This window comes from Natator depressus, chromosome 21 (genome assembly GCF_965152275.1).
Source record: "Natator depressus isolate rNatDep1 chromosome 21, rNatDep2.hap1, whole genome shotgun sequence".
Taxonomy (NCBI): domain Eukaryota; kingdom Metazoa; phylum Chordata; order Testudines; family Cheloniidae; genus Natator; species Natator depressus.
Window position 1 is genome coordinate 10,988,350 of NC_134254.1, and position 17,004 is coordinate 11,005,353.

Genomic DNA, 17,004 nt, shown 5'->3' on the forward strand with positions numbered 1-17,004 from the left:
GTTCCCAAAATGGTTCTAAATAGCTCACTCTTGCAAGATGTTTTTGATTATAACTGGGATACAAATTGAAGCCTCAGTCCATGGGCAGCACCAGGAGCTTATTGTCCGTGGTCTGTGTGTGCAAGAAGAGTTGTCTACCCTCTGACTTGTACTGTGGTCCATAGTTTGGCTTCTTTACGGTAGCGACTATGATGTGGCAATGCCATCTGTCTTCCTCAGAGTGCCGCTGCTACCGACTTAACGGTTTTTCCCTTTTCAAGCGTCTGCCGATTCCTCTCTCGTCAGGTTCACGGATGCTGGAGCAGAGCGTTGGGGAGTGGCTGGAGTCCATCGGCCTGCAGCAATATGAGAGTAAGCTGCTTTTGAACGGCTTTGACGATGTCCGCTTCCTGGTAAGTAGCTGTGTGGGATTTTGGCCAGGTTTTTCCCCAGCATCCATAAACTTGTTACAAGGCCCTGTGTAGTGGGCAACTAACTGGACCTATGTTCTGTACCAAGGACCCTTGGATTCTGTGGCACTCCAATGAAGCAGCTGCTGGAGATTCAGGAGATAAATTAAGGCAACATGGAGGGGCAGCCTGGATTATTCATTTTCATATTTAATTGCAGCTAAATCACATTCATCTGCACTCATCAGCAGTGGGGAAGCTATTCCATGCATAAGGGGGTGGCATAAAAGATCATTTTGGATAAGTGGCTTTACTGAAAAAACAGAAACAGACAGCACTGGCACCAGGTATCTCCCCACTTCCATGTAGACAGGATATCTAAGCCCTTCTTCCCACATCCTGGGGATCCCTAAGGCTGACTATCTGGTATATTGTGTTCAGTTGAACCAGAGCTTCTAGCTTTCTCCAGACAGATGGTAAGACTTTTGGCTGGGGGGGAATATTTTAAGAAAATCTGTTTGCCTCCCCATTTGTGACGCTCTTGTAGAAGTCAGGAGTCTAATCTCTGGGCCTCATGCAACTCTGAGTTGGATCGGGGTCCCTCTCACCTGTGCGTGTAGAATTCCCCTCACCATTAAATGTAATTAAAACAAATCTAAATGAAACGATTTTGAAATGAAAGCAAAAGGATATGTCTGGATTTCTCAGTTGTACAGGGAAGCTTGAACGAAGGACGCACTTAGAAAAGGCGACACACTTACTAAAGGCAACCCCCTCTCCCAAGTGGCCTCTTGAGAGTATCCTCAAGGTTTCCATTGGCTTAGGTTAGCCTTTAAAGATGAACCACTAACAGGCAACCAGTCTTTGCTGGTCTTTTAGGTTGACTCTTAAAGGTCAACTGCAAAGAGAGGAAGTCTCTCTTGATTATTTCCTTTGTGGCCTAGAGAGATGCCCTCAAAGTGGAGTCCAGAAAGTGTTTGTTAGCTCTCGGGGATATCCCGGCTTGGCTTCTCTGCCTTTGCTGGAGGACTGGAAAATGAGGGTCAAATATTATTTATATGTGTTGCCTTTGTGCCTAGGAGCCCTGGTCATGGGCCAGGAGCCCTTTGTAAAAACAGTCCCTGCCCCAGAGAGCTTAAAATCTAAGTAGTGATCTCCCAAGCTGCTACTTTTCTCAGGGCATCTTGGGACAAGATGTTGTCACTCCATCCTTTTGGCTTTGCTAAACCTTGTTAGTGCAATTTAAACCCATTTTAATAGTTGAAGAGGGAAGTGAAGCCATGTCAAAGTCTATTCTGAGTGTGGAGAGAACAGCATCTTGGGCTTCAGTCCACTTTAATGTCATTATCCTGTTCCCGTCCACCTGCAAAATCACCCAAGTTGAGACATGATGGTTCTACTGCTAAGAAAGAAAGGGGGGAAAAAACGGGGGGGGGGGGGAATAACAGGGTTTTTAAAGTGAAATAAAGGGCATAACACAACTTTCCTTGCTTCGCAGTTCACCTTTAAATCACCTGTATATCTAAGGTTAGGATTGCCACATCCAGAGTACGGTGCTATAGCATTAAATGTGTGGCTAATGCCAAGGTAACATCAGCGCCAATGTCTCCATTCTATGCTAGCTGGGAGCGTTCTCATGGAGGTGGAACTCACTCCTTATAACCGCGGGGTTCTGGTCTGCTCTTGATTCGATTAAGAGAAACGCAGTGGCTTTGCTGGAAGAAAGGGTGTTCCAAGGGGAACTGTGGACCGTGAAAGACAACAAGTACAATAATGTATTTGCAAATGGAGGACTTCTAAAATGGTGCGCACTGTTCCGAAAGTCAGTAGGGCTAGTTCAGTCTTCTGTTGCTGAGAGGGAGTTGCTGGTGCTCTCAGAACTGCTTTGGTGCAGATGAAAGTGGTGTACAATACTGTGGTTTTAGATTACTACAAAAAGTTTGACAGAGGTGGATTCCAAAGCGCCGTGCGAGAGAGAGAATTAATCCTGTTTATGGTCTGAGTGAAGCCTTTCACCCACTTGTGAGCCTGGAACACAGCAGCCGTTCAGCGCTGCACAAGGTACTTTGGGAGATGAGGGGGAGAGGTGGGAAGACTTGCCTTCCCTGTGGTTTCAACTGGAGAATTTAGAGAGGCAGAAGATAATTATCTGGTTAGGCTGTGAATGACATGAGGCCTGGAAGGTGCACTTGTTTACTGTAAATATAGCACTCTTACCCAGCATATTTGCTTCCTGTGCGTATTCAGTCAGGTCTCTCTGCTTCTGTGGCAAATGACTTTTTCATTCCCTTTGCCTCCGGTGAGCTCTGCAGAGCCGATGCAGCTCTAAGACGGATTTTACTGTAGCTCATGCATCTTCAACTGAGCATCTGCACTGGCCACAGCTTGCGCGCGCTCGCTCTCTATCTATATCCAGGTGGGCATTTTATCTCAGCCCCTCATATGTAGGTCTCTTCCTATGACAGTAGATCACTCTGGTCTTTAGCATCTTTTTTTCCCCTGTGTAAGATTTTTCCCTTCTGTTTGCCTTTCTATGAAGGTTATAATTAGAGTTTATTTCATTCATTTTACTCTGACCTTTTCGTGCTGCTTGGCTATCCTATATAAATGAAACCTCACTGTCTGCAGAACCTTGGACAGCTCCACCAGGCAACAGTGTGTAGACAGAAGAATTATCAGCCTTTGCCATTTTCACCAGGACCGTGGTGTTTGAAGAAGCTGTGTCCATTAACCCGTCAGCAGCCTGAAGCATTGGGCGCTCTGGTGTTTCAGGTAGTGTTCACATTAGCAGTGTGCCTAGTGGTGAGAACCGGGCTGGGGCTCGGTAGGCTCCGTCCAAAGATTTGACGTCGATGTGAGATGGGGCAGCTTGACTGACCTCGGTGCTGCTTTACTCATGTGTAAAATACAGCCCTCCTGTGGGCTGTGAGACTTACTGTTCTCGTAGTCTTGTGCTGCTAGCATTTCTGCACTTCTTTCTTTTATCAGTGCGAGTGCCTCATTGTGTGGTTGCTCTGGAGATGGTAATGGCCCCGAGTTCAGATAATTTGGTGGTGGTTTGGCTTTTGTGAAATGGATGGCTGAGTCCCTAGTGCACAGGTGCCTCTGTCCCCACACCACGGCTACCAGGCGTGGCACTGGTTGACACTGTGGTGCTAGTCTTTGTACAGAGAGCAAATGTTGAGTGGGCATGGAAGTGAACTATCATCCGGTCCCCCACAGGGGATCCCTTGAGGGCAGGGTTGGGCACATAAGGAGAAACTCTTACTGCCGCTGTGCCTGTCTTGAATGACTAGAGCCCTTAGCTGTCTAGAACTCAGCCCAGCATAAGGTAGCAAAGAATGAAATTTAAACCCTAGCTACTGGTGTTTCTTCTTTGTTACTCGTCCCTCGTTACTAGTGAGCAATTAGTGGGATCCATGTTAGGGCTGGGTTGCCTTTCCTTTGACGGATTGGAGCTTGAAGCTGGTACAGTAAGCACAGTAGGAATGTACAGTTCTTAAAATTCTTCTCCACTTCTTGTTCCGTTTTGTTTTCCTGATGCTCATGCATAGGGCAAAGCCATCAGGCGCTGTACATACGAGGGACAAGTTACTTAGGAATATTTTTTCAGTGATGGATTTGCACTACATCAGATTTAATTATTAAAGAGGTCGTAGATTTTATTGTTTGGAAATCTAGTGCAATGGAGTTCTCAAAGGTTTCTGATGTGTTCGTTAGCCCCCACAGAAACAGTCGGTACATGACTTTTCTATGTGACTGAATGTTTTCTTTCTTAATGACAGGTTTCAGAGTAACAGCCGTGTTAGTCTGTATTCGTAAAAAGAAAAAAGAAAAGGAGTACTTGTGGCACCTTAGAGACTAATGCTCAAATAAACTGGTTAGTCTCTAAGGTGCCACAAGTACTCCTTTTCTTTTTTTTTTCTTCTTTTTTCTTAACCAACCTAAATTTTCAGCTCTAATGAAGAATGTTTCAAACTGAAGAGGAATTTTTTTTCTGGAGTTCTTAAGCAGTTTTTATGTGAGGATTAATCCTGATTAGAGCCTCAGAAGTGAGCCTCGAAATATTCAATGTAAAGAGTAGCAAAGAATGCTGGGTAATGGCTTACAAATTGCCAGATGGGCTATAAGGCTAATTAAGTTTTAGTAACAAAAATTAAAAAGTTGGCATCTTTTGATATTGAAATGTTGTTGTTGCTTATATTAGATGCTGCATCGCATTATCCAAAGTAGATCATGTTGCAGTTTTGTTTTCAATATGCAAAGCATGTTTCCCTGGATGCCTTCGTCCCCCGGTGGCCCATTTGTGAGCAAATAACAGGCTCTTAACGTTGGGTAAGCAAGAAAACCTGACGAGAACAAACTGTTGCATGTGTAACCGTTGCCGATCTGTCGTATGGTTATAGCATCCCAGAGCATCTATTTAGTCTAATTTCCATTTGAAAGGTGTTCAGTTTACAGCCCTGGTTTAAAGGAGACTTTAAAAATATATTCTAACAAAACCACAACCTGTCCTGTCACTGCACGGGGGACAGAAAGTAAATCCAATGTGTGCTTGTACAATTTCATTTGGCAGTGTTACTTCATTTGAGCAAAATTTAAATATTACAACATGGAAGAGAGAACACAAAGCTGTTTCAGTGTATTCTGGAGCAAGGAAAACCATTTGCAGTAAGTTTCAATGCAAGTTGTGTGGAGTTGAGGGAGGTTATTTAGGGGTTGAGGGAGAAGGGTTATTTATACAACAGAGCCCATGATGGTAAGATGACCTGATCACTGCAGATGGCTTCCCATGGGAAGAATGAGTAGAAGTAAAAACTCAGTAAGATCACTTGAGGAAACCAAGAGCTCCTAAAAGTCACCAATGTGCAGTTAAGAAAGAGGGTCTCTGGGTACCTTAGGGTGTGATCTCGTATGGCCGGGTCAGTACTTCAGTGGGAGTCCTTCAGGGAAAATCCTGCTAGTTGAGGAGCTGGCATCTCAGTAGGTGACACCTTTCCCTTTAAATCAGTACTGAACCAGCACCCCCTGTGGTGGCAGCAGCCACTGTGCTGTGACAGGGATATTTTTTGACTAGAATGAAAAACCAGGGTCCTGAAAACCTTGGGCTGCCAAAGCTCCTGTGATGCTTTTCAGAAGAGCAGTGTTGCCTCCCAGGTGTCCTAGTTGCATACCAGCTTGGGTAATTACTGTTCACCTAAAACTCAGTTGGTTCAGGTATTCTTAATCTGCCGTTCTAAACCACTGTGCAGCGTTGTTTGATATCTGCTTCGCCCCAAGGATGGGTGTGAAATGATTTCTGAATATGTAGCATGTCAATCATTTTGGGAAGAAAGGTGTTCCACGAACGTAATAGATTTTTTTAGATTAGAAGTTACTGATGTAATCTGTGAAGGCAGGAGGGCTCAGGGGGTTGAGACTGAGTTTGTGGCGTTTCCAAGAATAGCAATCACGTTGCTTTCACAAGACCAAAGAGAGATCAGTTAGGTGACCCACAGCCTACCAGGCAGCCTCCCTCTCTGGTCTGCAGATGTACAATCAGCCGTATTGCTGCAGTCTAGTAACAGCTCTGTGAAAATCACATCTCCAGCAGTGTAGTGGAGAAGCAATGTGTTCTGAAAGGAGGTGGTCAGTCTGGGAATCAGCACATTTTCCCCTCTCAGGGTGCACTTCTGCCTTTTAAAGAGTGGTGTTGAACACCAAAGGAGTCTTTGGAGAGCTCTTTTCCCCCCAGATTTATCATAAAGAGACAACAGTTTGAGAAGTAAACTGTAATGTGAGCCATGAACCTTTTATAGGTTTTCCAATAAAAAGAAAAGATGGAGTCCGTTTTAATGAAAAGCTGTGATGTACTGCAACTGAGGACCAGAGATTTCGCCCAGTGGCTCTGCTTTTATGGCTCCGGTTTAGGAATGGAAAACCTCTGCTTATAGCTATGTGGAGAATCCAGGCTTTCTATGTCAGGAGGCTGCTTGGCTTCTGCCACTGCTCAGTCCTATGTTGGTGAGAGCTGGTGGAATATGACATTTGCTTTATAGGATATAGTGAATCTCTCACCTGAACACAGGGTGGATTTGATTTAAATCATGATTTAAATCACTAGTCGGGAAGACTCGATTTAATCATGGATTTCTACATAAAAGTGCATTCTTGTTGTTATAAACTTACTACATATTCTTCACAACTCGGAGATAGATGTAGGCTTCATTTTTAGAAGGTACACACTATACATTTTTAAGTGATTTATTTTGGAAACTTTTCAGATTAGTTTTACAGCTATATCAGAAAATGTTTTGGTTATTTCATTTACCAAGGGTAATTGAAGCAGATATTTATGAAGTCATTGAGAGGTGAACTATCTCCAATTCAACAGGTAATCATTAATATTTGGAGGATTTTCTTGCCATGCTGTATTAGGAGGAGAACATCACCAGACAGACACTTAAATTGTTTTATTTAACTAAAACAACATCATTATGTATTCTGGATTTTTTTCTCCAACAGCAAACATATAATATTTTAAGAAAACAAGCATCTGAATTTTTGTATTTAGTTAAACATTCAAGTTTTTTGAAATCAGGTTTTTGTTAGAATTGTAAACTAAAATAGTTAAATGAAGTTTTTAAAAAAAAAACAAATTAAATCGACTCTGTCAGCCAGGTCAACATGAGAAACTTAAAATATTGGCTTCTGCAGCTAACTCAGTCGCCTTCACCTTCATTTTCCTGTTCATAATCTGGAAAAGAAAAACAAGCTTTCCTGCTTGTTCAGGTCCCAAACGATATTTCAGTTTGGAACAAATTGGTCCAAAAGAAGAAAATATTCTTTCTACACCGGCAGAAGAAGCTACTGCTGTTAAAAGTGAGATTATCACTTCAACAGTCTCTGAATGCAAGTGCTTAAGTGACTTCCACCAGTTCACTGGAGTGACTTTCTTTAAAACATCATCAGCAAACATATATTTCTTGAATGGTTCTTATTCCCAAACTGGGTCTCTTTTACGGCCTGCTGCCATTATAGATTTTCCCTTCTAGAGAGAAAATGGTATGGTAGATCTCAAATCAATGGAGGCTGCACTCAGAAAGACCTCAAGACTTCTGGAATATGCTGCTCAAACAGTTTCACTTTTGTTTCTACTGCCTGTCCCACCCTTCTCACATTTATTTCCAGACTTCTCCTTGTGCAGATCTATTCCACCTCCAACAATCTTCTATTCATTGAACTTTTTTAAACTTTGCACTTTTAGAGAGAGGTAAGGGATTGACTCTGTGTACACAAATTTTCAGAGGGACGATAGGGTTGAGGTTTGTTATTTCTCACCTCTGTATATTATTTATTTAACATCATTTTTGCTGTTAACAAGCATATTATCTCTGGAGACACAAATCCACAGTTTGAGAACTGCGAAACTAATTATCGCTCATGTTATCTTCTAGACTGAGCACTGAATCCCATTGGGTAGATAGAAAGATTAACCTAAATAATCTATACGGAAGCCCGTGGAACCCCATCAGATTGGGTCCCTAATCCATAGACTATTGGAACTCATCTACAAAACTTTTCTTAAACTTTACATGAATATATTGTCTCATACTATAGAATTAGAATTTATAAACCCTGTTCCATGATGATATATTTGAGCTATAATGTGTTGTCATCACTTACTTCAGGCTGCACTTAATCTGTGGTCCTAGAAGGAGCGGGGGAAAGGTTCAGAAATGGCTTTTGGCCTAATTTTCCAGAATGAGGCCCAAGTTCTCCCTTAAATGCTATGATACAGCCACTAAATTGAAGCACAGTTTTGTCTCTGGAGACGATCCCTTATTCCACTTCCTGGGGAGTGTTCTTACAGTAGCTCTATTTCAACAGTTCTGTGAACAATGCTGTAAAAGATGTTCAGTGATCCTTTGTCCTGTTACTCTTCAGGATGAGTCATTTAGTCCAAGGGGAAGGAAGGCCTTCCCTCCATCTCCTCTTCCCTAAACACTGTGCTTTCCCTTCATTGCTGCATTTCTGGCTGGGGGCAGTTGAATTGTGACATTTCCTTTTCCTATAGGGTTTTGATTTGGTGAGCAGCTTGCTTTACTAGGAAAGGATTTTAAAAAATAAAACAGTTTGCAGTTTTAAATTCTACTTCTTTGATTTCTAGCCCACTGGAATGTTTTCCTTAGAGAGAAAATATGGTGTGTTTTTGTTTTGATATTTGTGTGATGGATAAATCCAACCTAATTGCAGTTGCTAGTTGAGCATAACTCAGCTGTATCGCCCTGACCTTGTCCTCGCAAATGTAGCTTTGCAAATAGGATAGAATGCCAGGCAAACTTGCATGCCAAGCAGCATTTGTATTATAGTACTAATGAACCAGAGCCATGTGCACATCCAGCAAATCACCAGCCGGAAGAACTCAACAGCTGCCTAACTCAAAGCTTACAGGTAAGCTATTGCCTCATCCCAAATTTGGGGAGCCAGATAGTGGACCATATAACACCACCCATAGAAATTTTAAAACTGGGAGAGCTCCTGGTGGTTCATTCAGTGTTAAATAGTGTGGCTAGATTTAAAGAGCCAGACAGTTGTTTTTGACGAGTAATTGTAGCTATGGTAGGGAATAATCAAATCACATGCTTCAGGGCAGAAGCTAATCACAGAGGTGAGGAAGGAATCTCCTCCTCCTTAACCTCCATGTATAGCACTGCATGATTGGCCAGGTCCCTTACATTTCTCAGGTATGTTTAAAGGCTTTTTCCTTCCCCTGAAGCACTGAGTATTTGCAGCTAGACAGCTTGAGAGGTTAACAGTCTGAGCCAGTGGGGCACATCTCCCGTTTCCTGGTCATTGCACATTTATACTATGGTTGAATGTTTTTCAGTGCAACTGTATTAGGATCTCATGAAGAAAGTGAGCTTAGTGGAATTCAGGTCCTTTGGTCTTTTTGCTCAGGCCTGGATTCCTAGAGAATGTGTAGAAAGCACCTAACCGTGATTCAATGAGACAGCGTCAGAAACAAATCTGTTCTCCTCATGTAGTGCCTTGGGCTCCTCTGACTTCCATTTTTTTAATTGGAGAGAAGTAGTAGAAATTTAAGGGCATTAAAGAAAAGAGTGTTTGCAAATAATTCGGAGTTCTGACATTAATTTGACTAAATGTAATTTTAGTGTCAAATCAGATTAGCCTGCGGTGATCTTCATTACAGAAGCGCCTTCGTCTTTTCCTGTCCTCCTCTCGTGTATGTGTGGGCAGAATGCAGAGCTGAGGCACTGGTTTGATGGAGTGGCGAGGAGCAGAGCTGAAATGCAGGTTTATTGAATATGTCTGCCAGGCTCTGTTCACTTTGGAATACACATTCCAGGTTTCCAGACAGCTCTGTTTGGAGAGGGCACTCGCTGCTGTTGAGAGAGGGTCAGATAGACCCAGAACTGGCTTGTACGGAGCCACCTCTCCTTCACTTGGAGAATCCTCTTACTTGGGTGCTAGAAGACAGTGCTACCATCCTCCCCTATGCCTGAGATCAGCATGCATCACTCTGGAGCATGGCCAACCCCTGACCTCCTGAATCTGGGAATTCTATGTCTGTTTTGCACACTCAGCTCATATAACTCCCTGGCTCAGCATGCACCCCATTGGGGAACTGCCAGTCTTTTAACATGATCTGAGAGGCTGTCTGTCCCACAGCGTCTTCTCTATTTGTTACGAAGCTTGTCATTCTATGGAAGCAATCTGGGAAAGACTTGAGTTACTTGTTCATTCCAAGCAAGTCCTACACCGAGTGATCTGCTGGCGAGTCCATATGTGTGTAAGCATTTGTTGCTTTGATGTGCAGTAAAACTTTACCCGTATTGGGGATTTGAGCTAGTTACAACCATTGGCGTAGCTGCATCAGTGGAAACGCCAAGTAAAACCATATTAGTGTTGATCTTCATTAGTGCTGCTTGTCCTGGTTTCAATCAGGAGTGAGCTTCATTGTTGCAAATCAGTTTTTGGCCAGTCTACTCTGTGGGTTTGTACTGGGGCAGTTATGCTGCGGACTTGCCATTGGAGGCTGTAATAGGGGCAAATCCCCATTGCAGATCAGGACTTAGTATAATGAGATCTGTCTTTGATTCAGTCTCTCCAAGACCCCATCTCATGGTGAAATTTGCTGTCCTGAAGCCATTTTCGATATGTGGTCTTGTAAACTGTTTCAAGGAACTGGTTTTTTTGCTGGTTGCTGTGGATGGAGCAAAAACAATTCCAATGTAAAGATGGAGGCCAGTGGGACTTTGTCTTTTGCCTGAGATCTCAGGTGGGGTCTGTGTCAGAGCTATTCTCTAGATTAGGCAGTAATCTAGAGCTGAGCATGGTTGTTTTTCCCCCTGTACAACTGGATGGCAGCATTGTCACCTGAAATGGTTTTCATTTATTTTACAGCATAGATGGTGCCTAAGAGTCGATTAGCCAGGTTACATGGCATTATCTATCATTCTCCACCAGTGCTAATGTGTCGGGAATACGTTTTTGCTGAACGGGAATACAGGGTGCTTCCTACCAGATGTCAGTGGAGGGCTTTGAAATAAAGGGAGAGGAACTCGGTGACTAGACTGATTCTGGTGGCCTGGATGAGTCTCTCTGGAGATGTGTGGAATTGAATCCTGGTTTCACGCTGCACGACTGCTCTTCGGAAAGGCTTCTGAGCAAGCCTCGATTTCATGCTGTGAAATGCTATCTTTTTGACAACTCTCCAGTGAGCTCTGAGTGCAGCTTGGGTAGTCAAGAGTTTGCTTTTCTCCTAGATGATGTGTAGTTTGTCCTTTGGAGGGAGAGGCATGACTCATTCAGCCCATGACTGATTGGTGAAATGGCACTGGGGCATAGTTGTACGACAGCATTGGGCCGTATGAGCCTTTGTACAAGCCACTGGATAAGGTGGCTCAAGCAATGCCACAGCAAGCATCTTGAGTGAGGGTTTTATAAACCTGATCCAGGAAATTGAGTGGGGTTGCAGGGAAGCAAGTTGTGTAATGGGAACTCATGTGCTGGAAACGGGGAGAGCAGGAGAAGGATCTTAGTGAGGGAAACACTCTTATACCAACAACCCACACACCAGTGAAAACATGACCTCTTATTTATATGGTAGCATTTATGAGCCCCCAGGCTTGGGCCGTGACCCCGCTGTGCTAGGCGCTTCACAAACACAGGTCAGACTAGACTGGCCCCAAAGCGCTTACGATGTAAGTTGAATCCCTGTATAAAGATCGCTTATGAAGTATCTCTGGGCTGTTCACCAAGACATTAATTGTAGGCCATGCTCCATCCCAAGGCATTAGATTGATTGATCAGGGAATCGAGGATGTAGAGTGCTCCGTATTATCTTACTGAAGCACAGGGTACCCTATATCACTGGGTGTGCTGTCCCGGGGCCCAATCCTGCCTCATGCTGAGCTCCCATCAACTCCTGCTGAAAATGGTGATTGTTGAGGATACTCTACCTGTGGCAGAATCACGACCGTTGGAGAAGCATTTCTCTGTCCATCTTGCCACAAGTTTATCACCACCTGATCTGTGTTTTATTTCCCTTTGCTTCTTCCCCTATTGATGTCTGTAGTTCAGGATGCACACGGGAAAGGAAACACACAGCCCTGGTTATTCAGAGCATTGATTGCAGAATGGCTAATACACAGAGCCCCGTAAGAAATCTGAAATTAGCATGCAGCCACTTAATTGTTTTTTTTTCCCCCATTTTCCCCCCAGACACATTTGGATTGTTACAGTGGTGACCGAGGGAATTAGTCATGGTTGTCAACGTCAGGCAATTTCATTGAAGGGAGAGGAAAAATTAACTGCTGCTTTAATGGCATTTTTAATGCTTATTGGCCCCAGAGCTACTAATGAATTGAATGTAAGTATTCTCTGAACTGCCAGTTTTGGTCCACCCACTTTGCTTGGCAAAATCCACTGTGTGCGATGAGTGGCACTAACTTCAGATTGTTGGTGGCAAACTTTTAATATCTTCAGACTCTCTGTACTAGCACTTCTAGATATGCACTGGGAACGGAAGTGGTTGAGGGAAAAGCAGGATGTAGAAAATATGGAGGAGGAGTGTGTCCTAGTGGTTAGATGTAGGCATCAGAACTTTCGGGTTCTAGTCCTGATACTGCCACTGGTTTGTTGCAGTAAATCCTTCGAGGCCTGATTTTCAGAGGTGCTGAGCCTCTAGCTGCCTTCAGTTGGAGACATTGAGTGTTCAACGCTTGTAAAAATCAAGCCCTTAGCCTCTCCGCTTCTTTTCCTCCATCTGTAAAATAGCAGATGGTGCTGGCCTCTGTGTTCAAAGCTGTGAAGGTCTTTGGTGAAAAGCCATGAAGTGCATAACTCTTATGTCAAATTTTGACTGATCAAAATGTGTACTTGTTTCTAGGACAAGCTGTCAATTAGCCCATTAACAAGGGTGAGGCTGATTTTATTCTGTCAAGCAAGGTGTAGTAATACTTAGCACTTCTATTCTCCAAGCGCAAAACCTCCCCACTCTCCTAAGAAGCAGGCATATACTACTATTCCCATTTGAAGATGGGGAATAGAGGCCAAGGGGATGCTGTGACTTCCCTGAGAACACAGAGGGCATCTGTATCAGAGCCAGACTTTAGGACTCTGAGTTCTTGGCCTCCAGTTCCGTGCTCGGCTGGGTTTGCACAGGTGAAGCGTGATTGCATGAGGCTAAATGTGCAGCTTCCATAGTCTGCTGGAAAGTGTAGCTTTCATGGCACTAACCTCAGACGGATGCTGGGGCGAGCTATTTCCTTCTGAATTGAATTGCAGTCTTGTCACGCTCCCCGAAATAGCATCCCTTTGTCCAGTCTTTCCAAATTCAGCTACTTCCGTTACATTCAGAATGCTGCTCTTTAAGACACTGATGGACCCTATAATTGAACAGTTTTTACGAGCCTGGCAGCAGCAGCAAATAACAGCTCAGATGGCAGAGCTCAGAGGGGCTTTTCAGATCCTCTTGCTGGGTGTGTAGTTGATGCTGCTGCACTAGAGACTGGTGGGTTACACGGAGTACTTCGGTTTGTTACCAAAGTGTGGCGGTCCTGGAGCTCTAGAGTCGGGTTGTGATGCCATGCAGGGAGTCTGTGTAGAGCCCCCTTTGGTGCCCAAAAGGGACACGGCAGATGTGCTCAGTTCTGAGCGTACTTGCATCAACTCCCCTACCCCACTGAGTGTTGAGAGGGGAAGGCAGTGCAGCTTCGGCTGGAACAGAGCCCCAGTGTCTGGGCCTTTGGAGGTGGCAAGGTTGAGATTTCAGATGACATCACACACCGCCTTCCTCCAGAACAGAATTTGCACTTTCCAAACACCTTCAGGTGCTCTTTGTTGGGCACTCACCAGCTTTCCTGGAGTTGCACCGCTTTCCAGCGGTAGGTATGCAAAAAGCAGCTATAGGCTTCAGGTACAGCAATCTGTGTAGCATTGTGGTCTATGTGGGATGAGTTCGGTTCAATTTTCAGCAAAGAATCACCAAAAAAACCCACAACAGATCACAAACACCTCTGCGGCTAGCAATAATTTTCCCCTTCGGCAGTCTTAGCAAGGCCCATGGAGTCTGAACTCTCCTGTCATCTCTAGGGGAGCTCCTTCCAGGTCAGAATTGAAACATGCTAGTGGAATGGTGTGGAGGAAGCTTGCTTTGGCCGCCACCTGTTCTGTATTTGTGCTAAGGATAAATGGAGGTCTCCAGGGCAGTCATCCAGCATCTTTTCCCAGTGTTAAGTTCATAAAGTCTCTGTCACGTTTCAATCTTAATTTAATGGAAATGATTTCACCACCAGGGTTTATCATGTCTCTTAAAGAAAGGTGACATAAGGGGGTAAGTCTAGGGGCTGTACAGCGACCTCAGATTGGGGGTAGGCATTGCTCTCTGTTACTATTCGTGCTGCTCTGTAAGTTAGCAGATGTCTTGCATCTTGGGTAGAGAACTAGACAAGCAGCCAGGTAACTCTCTGCAGAAAGCAAATCAGTAACAGCAGTAGTAGAGAGGCTGGACAATGCAGATTCACTTGTGCGCTCTCAAATGAGCTTGGCTCTGCTCAAATGAAGATTAAAGGCAAGGCGGTTGCTTTGACTCCTGTAATGGCTAGACCAGGTTGTCTTTTCTGTTTTCTGGATCCTGTTCAATCTGGCAAAATTATGATAAGTTTGCTCATTTGCTATTTTAATAGTTAGCATTCCCTGTACCCAGTCTGTCCTGCCACCCAGGGCCTGTCTTTGGAGTGCAGGCTTGCTAACAGAAGCAGAGCCCATGTTAGTGTGAATTTAGTTGAGCAGCTGGGACTCATTAAACTGTTCTGCTGTCTGGATGAGGCTACATGTCCGATGCAGAACTCCTTTTGCCTTAGGCTTTTCATTGGCGGGAGAGGGAGGATGGAATGAGGCCAGACTGTGCGTAAGACACAGCATGTGAAAACTGGATAGTTAAGTGCTTGCAGAGCACCCTGTTGGAGGAGAAAACTGGCAGATTTCAGCAGCTTCGCTTTTGCCATTTCATTTTGGGGTCGCTAAGCAGCAGGGGAGGCTATCTTGGCACAATGTGGTCTTTGACTTTGTGTTCTTCCTTTTAATGAGATACCTGAAGATTTACAGGCTGTCTAATTACAGTGTAATACATGAAGCTTGACTGAAGCAGACCCTCTCCAAAAGCTTGTACTTCCATAGGCAGGTCAGGTGCGTAATCAGTGACTCATTGCTAAGGGTACACAAATTAGCATCTCCTTAAACAGTATGCTACAGGGCAGGGTCCATCTTCCTTTGTTTAGAAAGTACCTAGCAAGGTGGGAGCACTACCAGAGTCTAAAATATAATGCTTATCCCCCCGCAACTGGGGAAAAAAGACCAAAGACACCATTTCAGTTGTCCAGATGATTAAAGGGTCCTCAATGGCTTGTCTTCCCATAGTCAGAGCACCACTGGTGTGTGTATGCACCCCCCACCCACCTTTCTGTGCCAATGTTCTCACCCCAGGAAATGTTTGTATTGCATTGTTGGCTTTGATATGAAGGGGATGCTGCTCAGGTGTTCCAGTGCTCGCACATTGCACTTACCCTGTCACTTCCTTTGGAGGAGCTCAAAGCACTTCAGACATTGAGTTTAGGCTGAGCCTTGCCCCCACTGAATCAGATCCTCATCCCTATTGTACAGATGAGGAAAGTGAAGCAAGGACGAGGGAAGTGATGTCCTGGCTCTCAGTCCTGTATCTTAACACCAGGAGAACCCTGTAATAGCAGAGCCTCTCCCCCGTCCGCTCCGTTTGTGCTCTTTGTCAGTCACAGAAGTGATTCTGTAATAAAAGCAAGCTTGGGGGGAGATTTCCATAGACACATCATGGTCCTGTATCAAAGTTCTGCACTAATGCAAGCATGCTTGTTTTCGGGACAGCTGCTAAACAAGCCATCTGTACTACTGGGAGGAAAATGATTTGTGACTGCTATTCCCTGATGGAGGGATGGAGTTCCCCTGTTCCGTTTGGGAAAACGGGGGGGGGGGGGGTGAGGGGCTGGGCTCCTGCCATAGAATTCAGGTTTTCATGCATGTTAGGGTCCATGTGCAGCATTGAACTGTCTGTGTCTTGCAGCCCAGAGAAGTTCATGAGGTAAGAAGCGCATGTTACCAGGAATAGTCTGAAGTGTGGGTTTTCCAGAAGTTTTTTATTATAATTGGCATTTCTGAGCCTGCTGCTGGAGGAAACTCGCTCGGTGGGCAATAGGAATAGTAGGAGCCCTGTGGAAGTTATGATTCCCAAACGTGTCCAGTAAGGGTCTAGAACAGTCCCCGAAAGAACTAACTGTAGTGGGTTGAGCACAGGGTTGGGATCGGGGTGGGGGCTCATACTCCTGGCTCTGATGTGCATTTGCCTTGTGGTCTTTGGCAAGTCACTTGCAAAACTTCTTCCACTGAAAAGGAGTCAGGCCATTGACCTGTGACCGCAGTGCAAGAACCTCTTCTGTAACACAAGTGTGATGCTTACCTACCTGGCAGGAGCATGGTGAATATTGAGGTGCTTTGGAGATGGACAGCCCTGGATAAGGTGTCTCATATTGCTAAAAAGTAACGTTAATCCTCAGGTTTTTTTCTGATAAAGAATTTCCCAACCCACTTTAATAGTGATTGTAAGTAACGTTTCTCTATAGCTAGTGTAAGAAATGGCATCACATTTTAATAAGATGGTTGTCTCTGACATTAGAAATGCCCCTTGTAAATATACTGTTTCAGTGTTTTTAGGGTAAATAGTGCTTTTTTGCCTTGTGAACTGAGTCCCCGGTTTTGCTTCTGTACAAGACTTCCTCTGTGCAAAAAACAAAACAAAACCCTGATAGGTTTAGTCATGAAGTTTACTGGATTCCTCTTAAACTGAATTGAGCTGGAGAAGGAGAGATGGCACAGAGAAAGGAAGGGAATGAGGGCAAGGGGTTCAGGAGCGAGTGAGAAGCTTTGTGGGTGACCTGGAAGGAGGTGATGAGGATGCCAGAGGGGGGGAAAAGGGAAGTCACAGCTGAGCTTGTTGATTGTCTCTCTGGTGTCCTTGGGTAAATCTCATTCAGGGAGGGTTTTAGTTGGGATCAAGTTGTCAGGCTTATGGAGACATTGA

At 44.4% G+C, this 17,004-nt stretch overlaps 1 protein-coding gene across 10 annotated transcripts in view; it reads left to right on the top strand.

Moving 5' to 3' along the window:
* ANKS1A (ankyrin repeat and sterile alpha motif domain containing 1A) overlaps positions 1-17,004 on the top strand; it is a 151,292-nt gene that overhangs the window by 105,874 nt on the left and 28,414 nt on the right. For all 10 annotated transcript variants that reach the window (XR_012636007.1, XR_012636008.1, XM_074936415.1 and 7 more), the window contains one exon: positions 286-392. Coding sequence is in view for 8 of the 10 variants with exons in the window: in XM_074936415.1 (XP_074792516.1) it covers positions 286-392 (107 nt within the window). In the remaining 2 variants the exon portion in view is untranslated. The remainder of the gene's footprint in view (positions 1-285; positions 393-17,004) is intronic.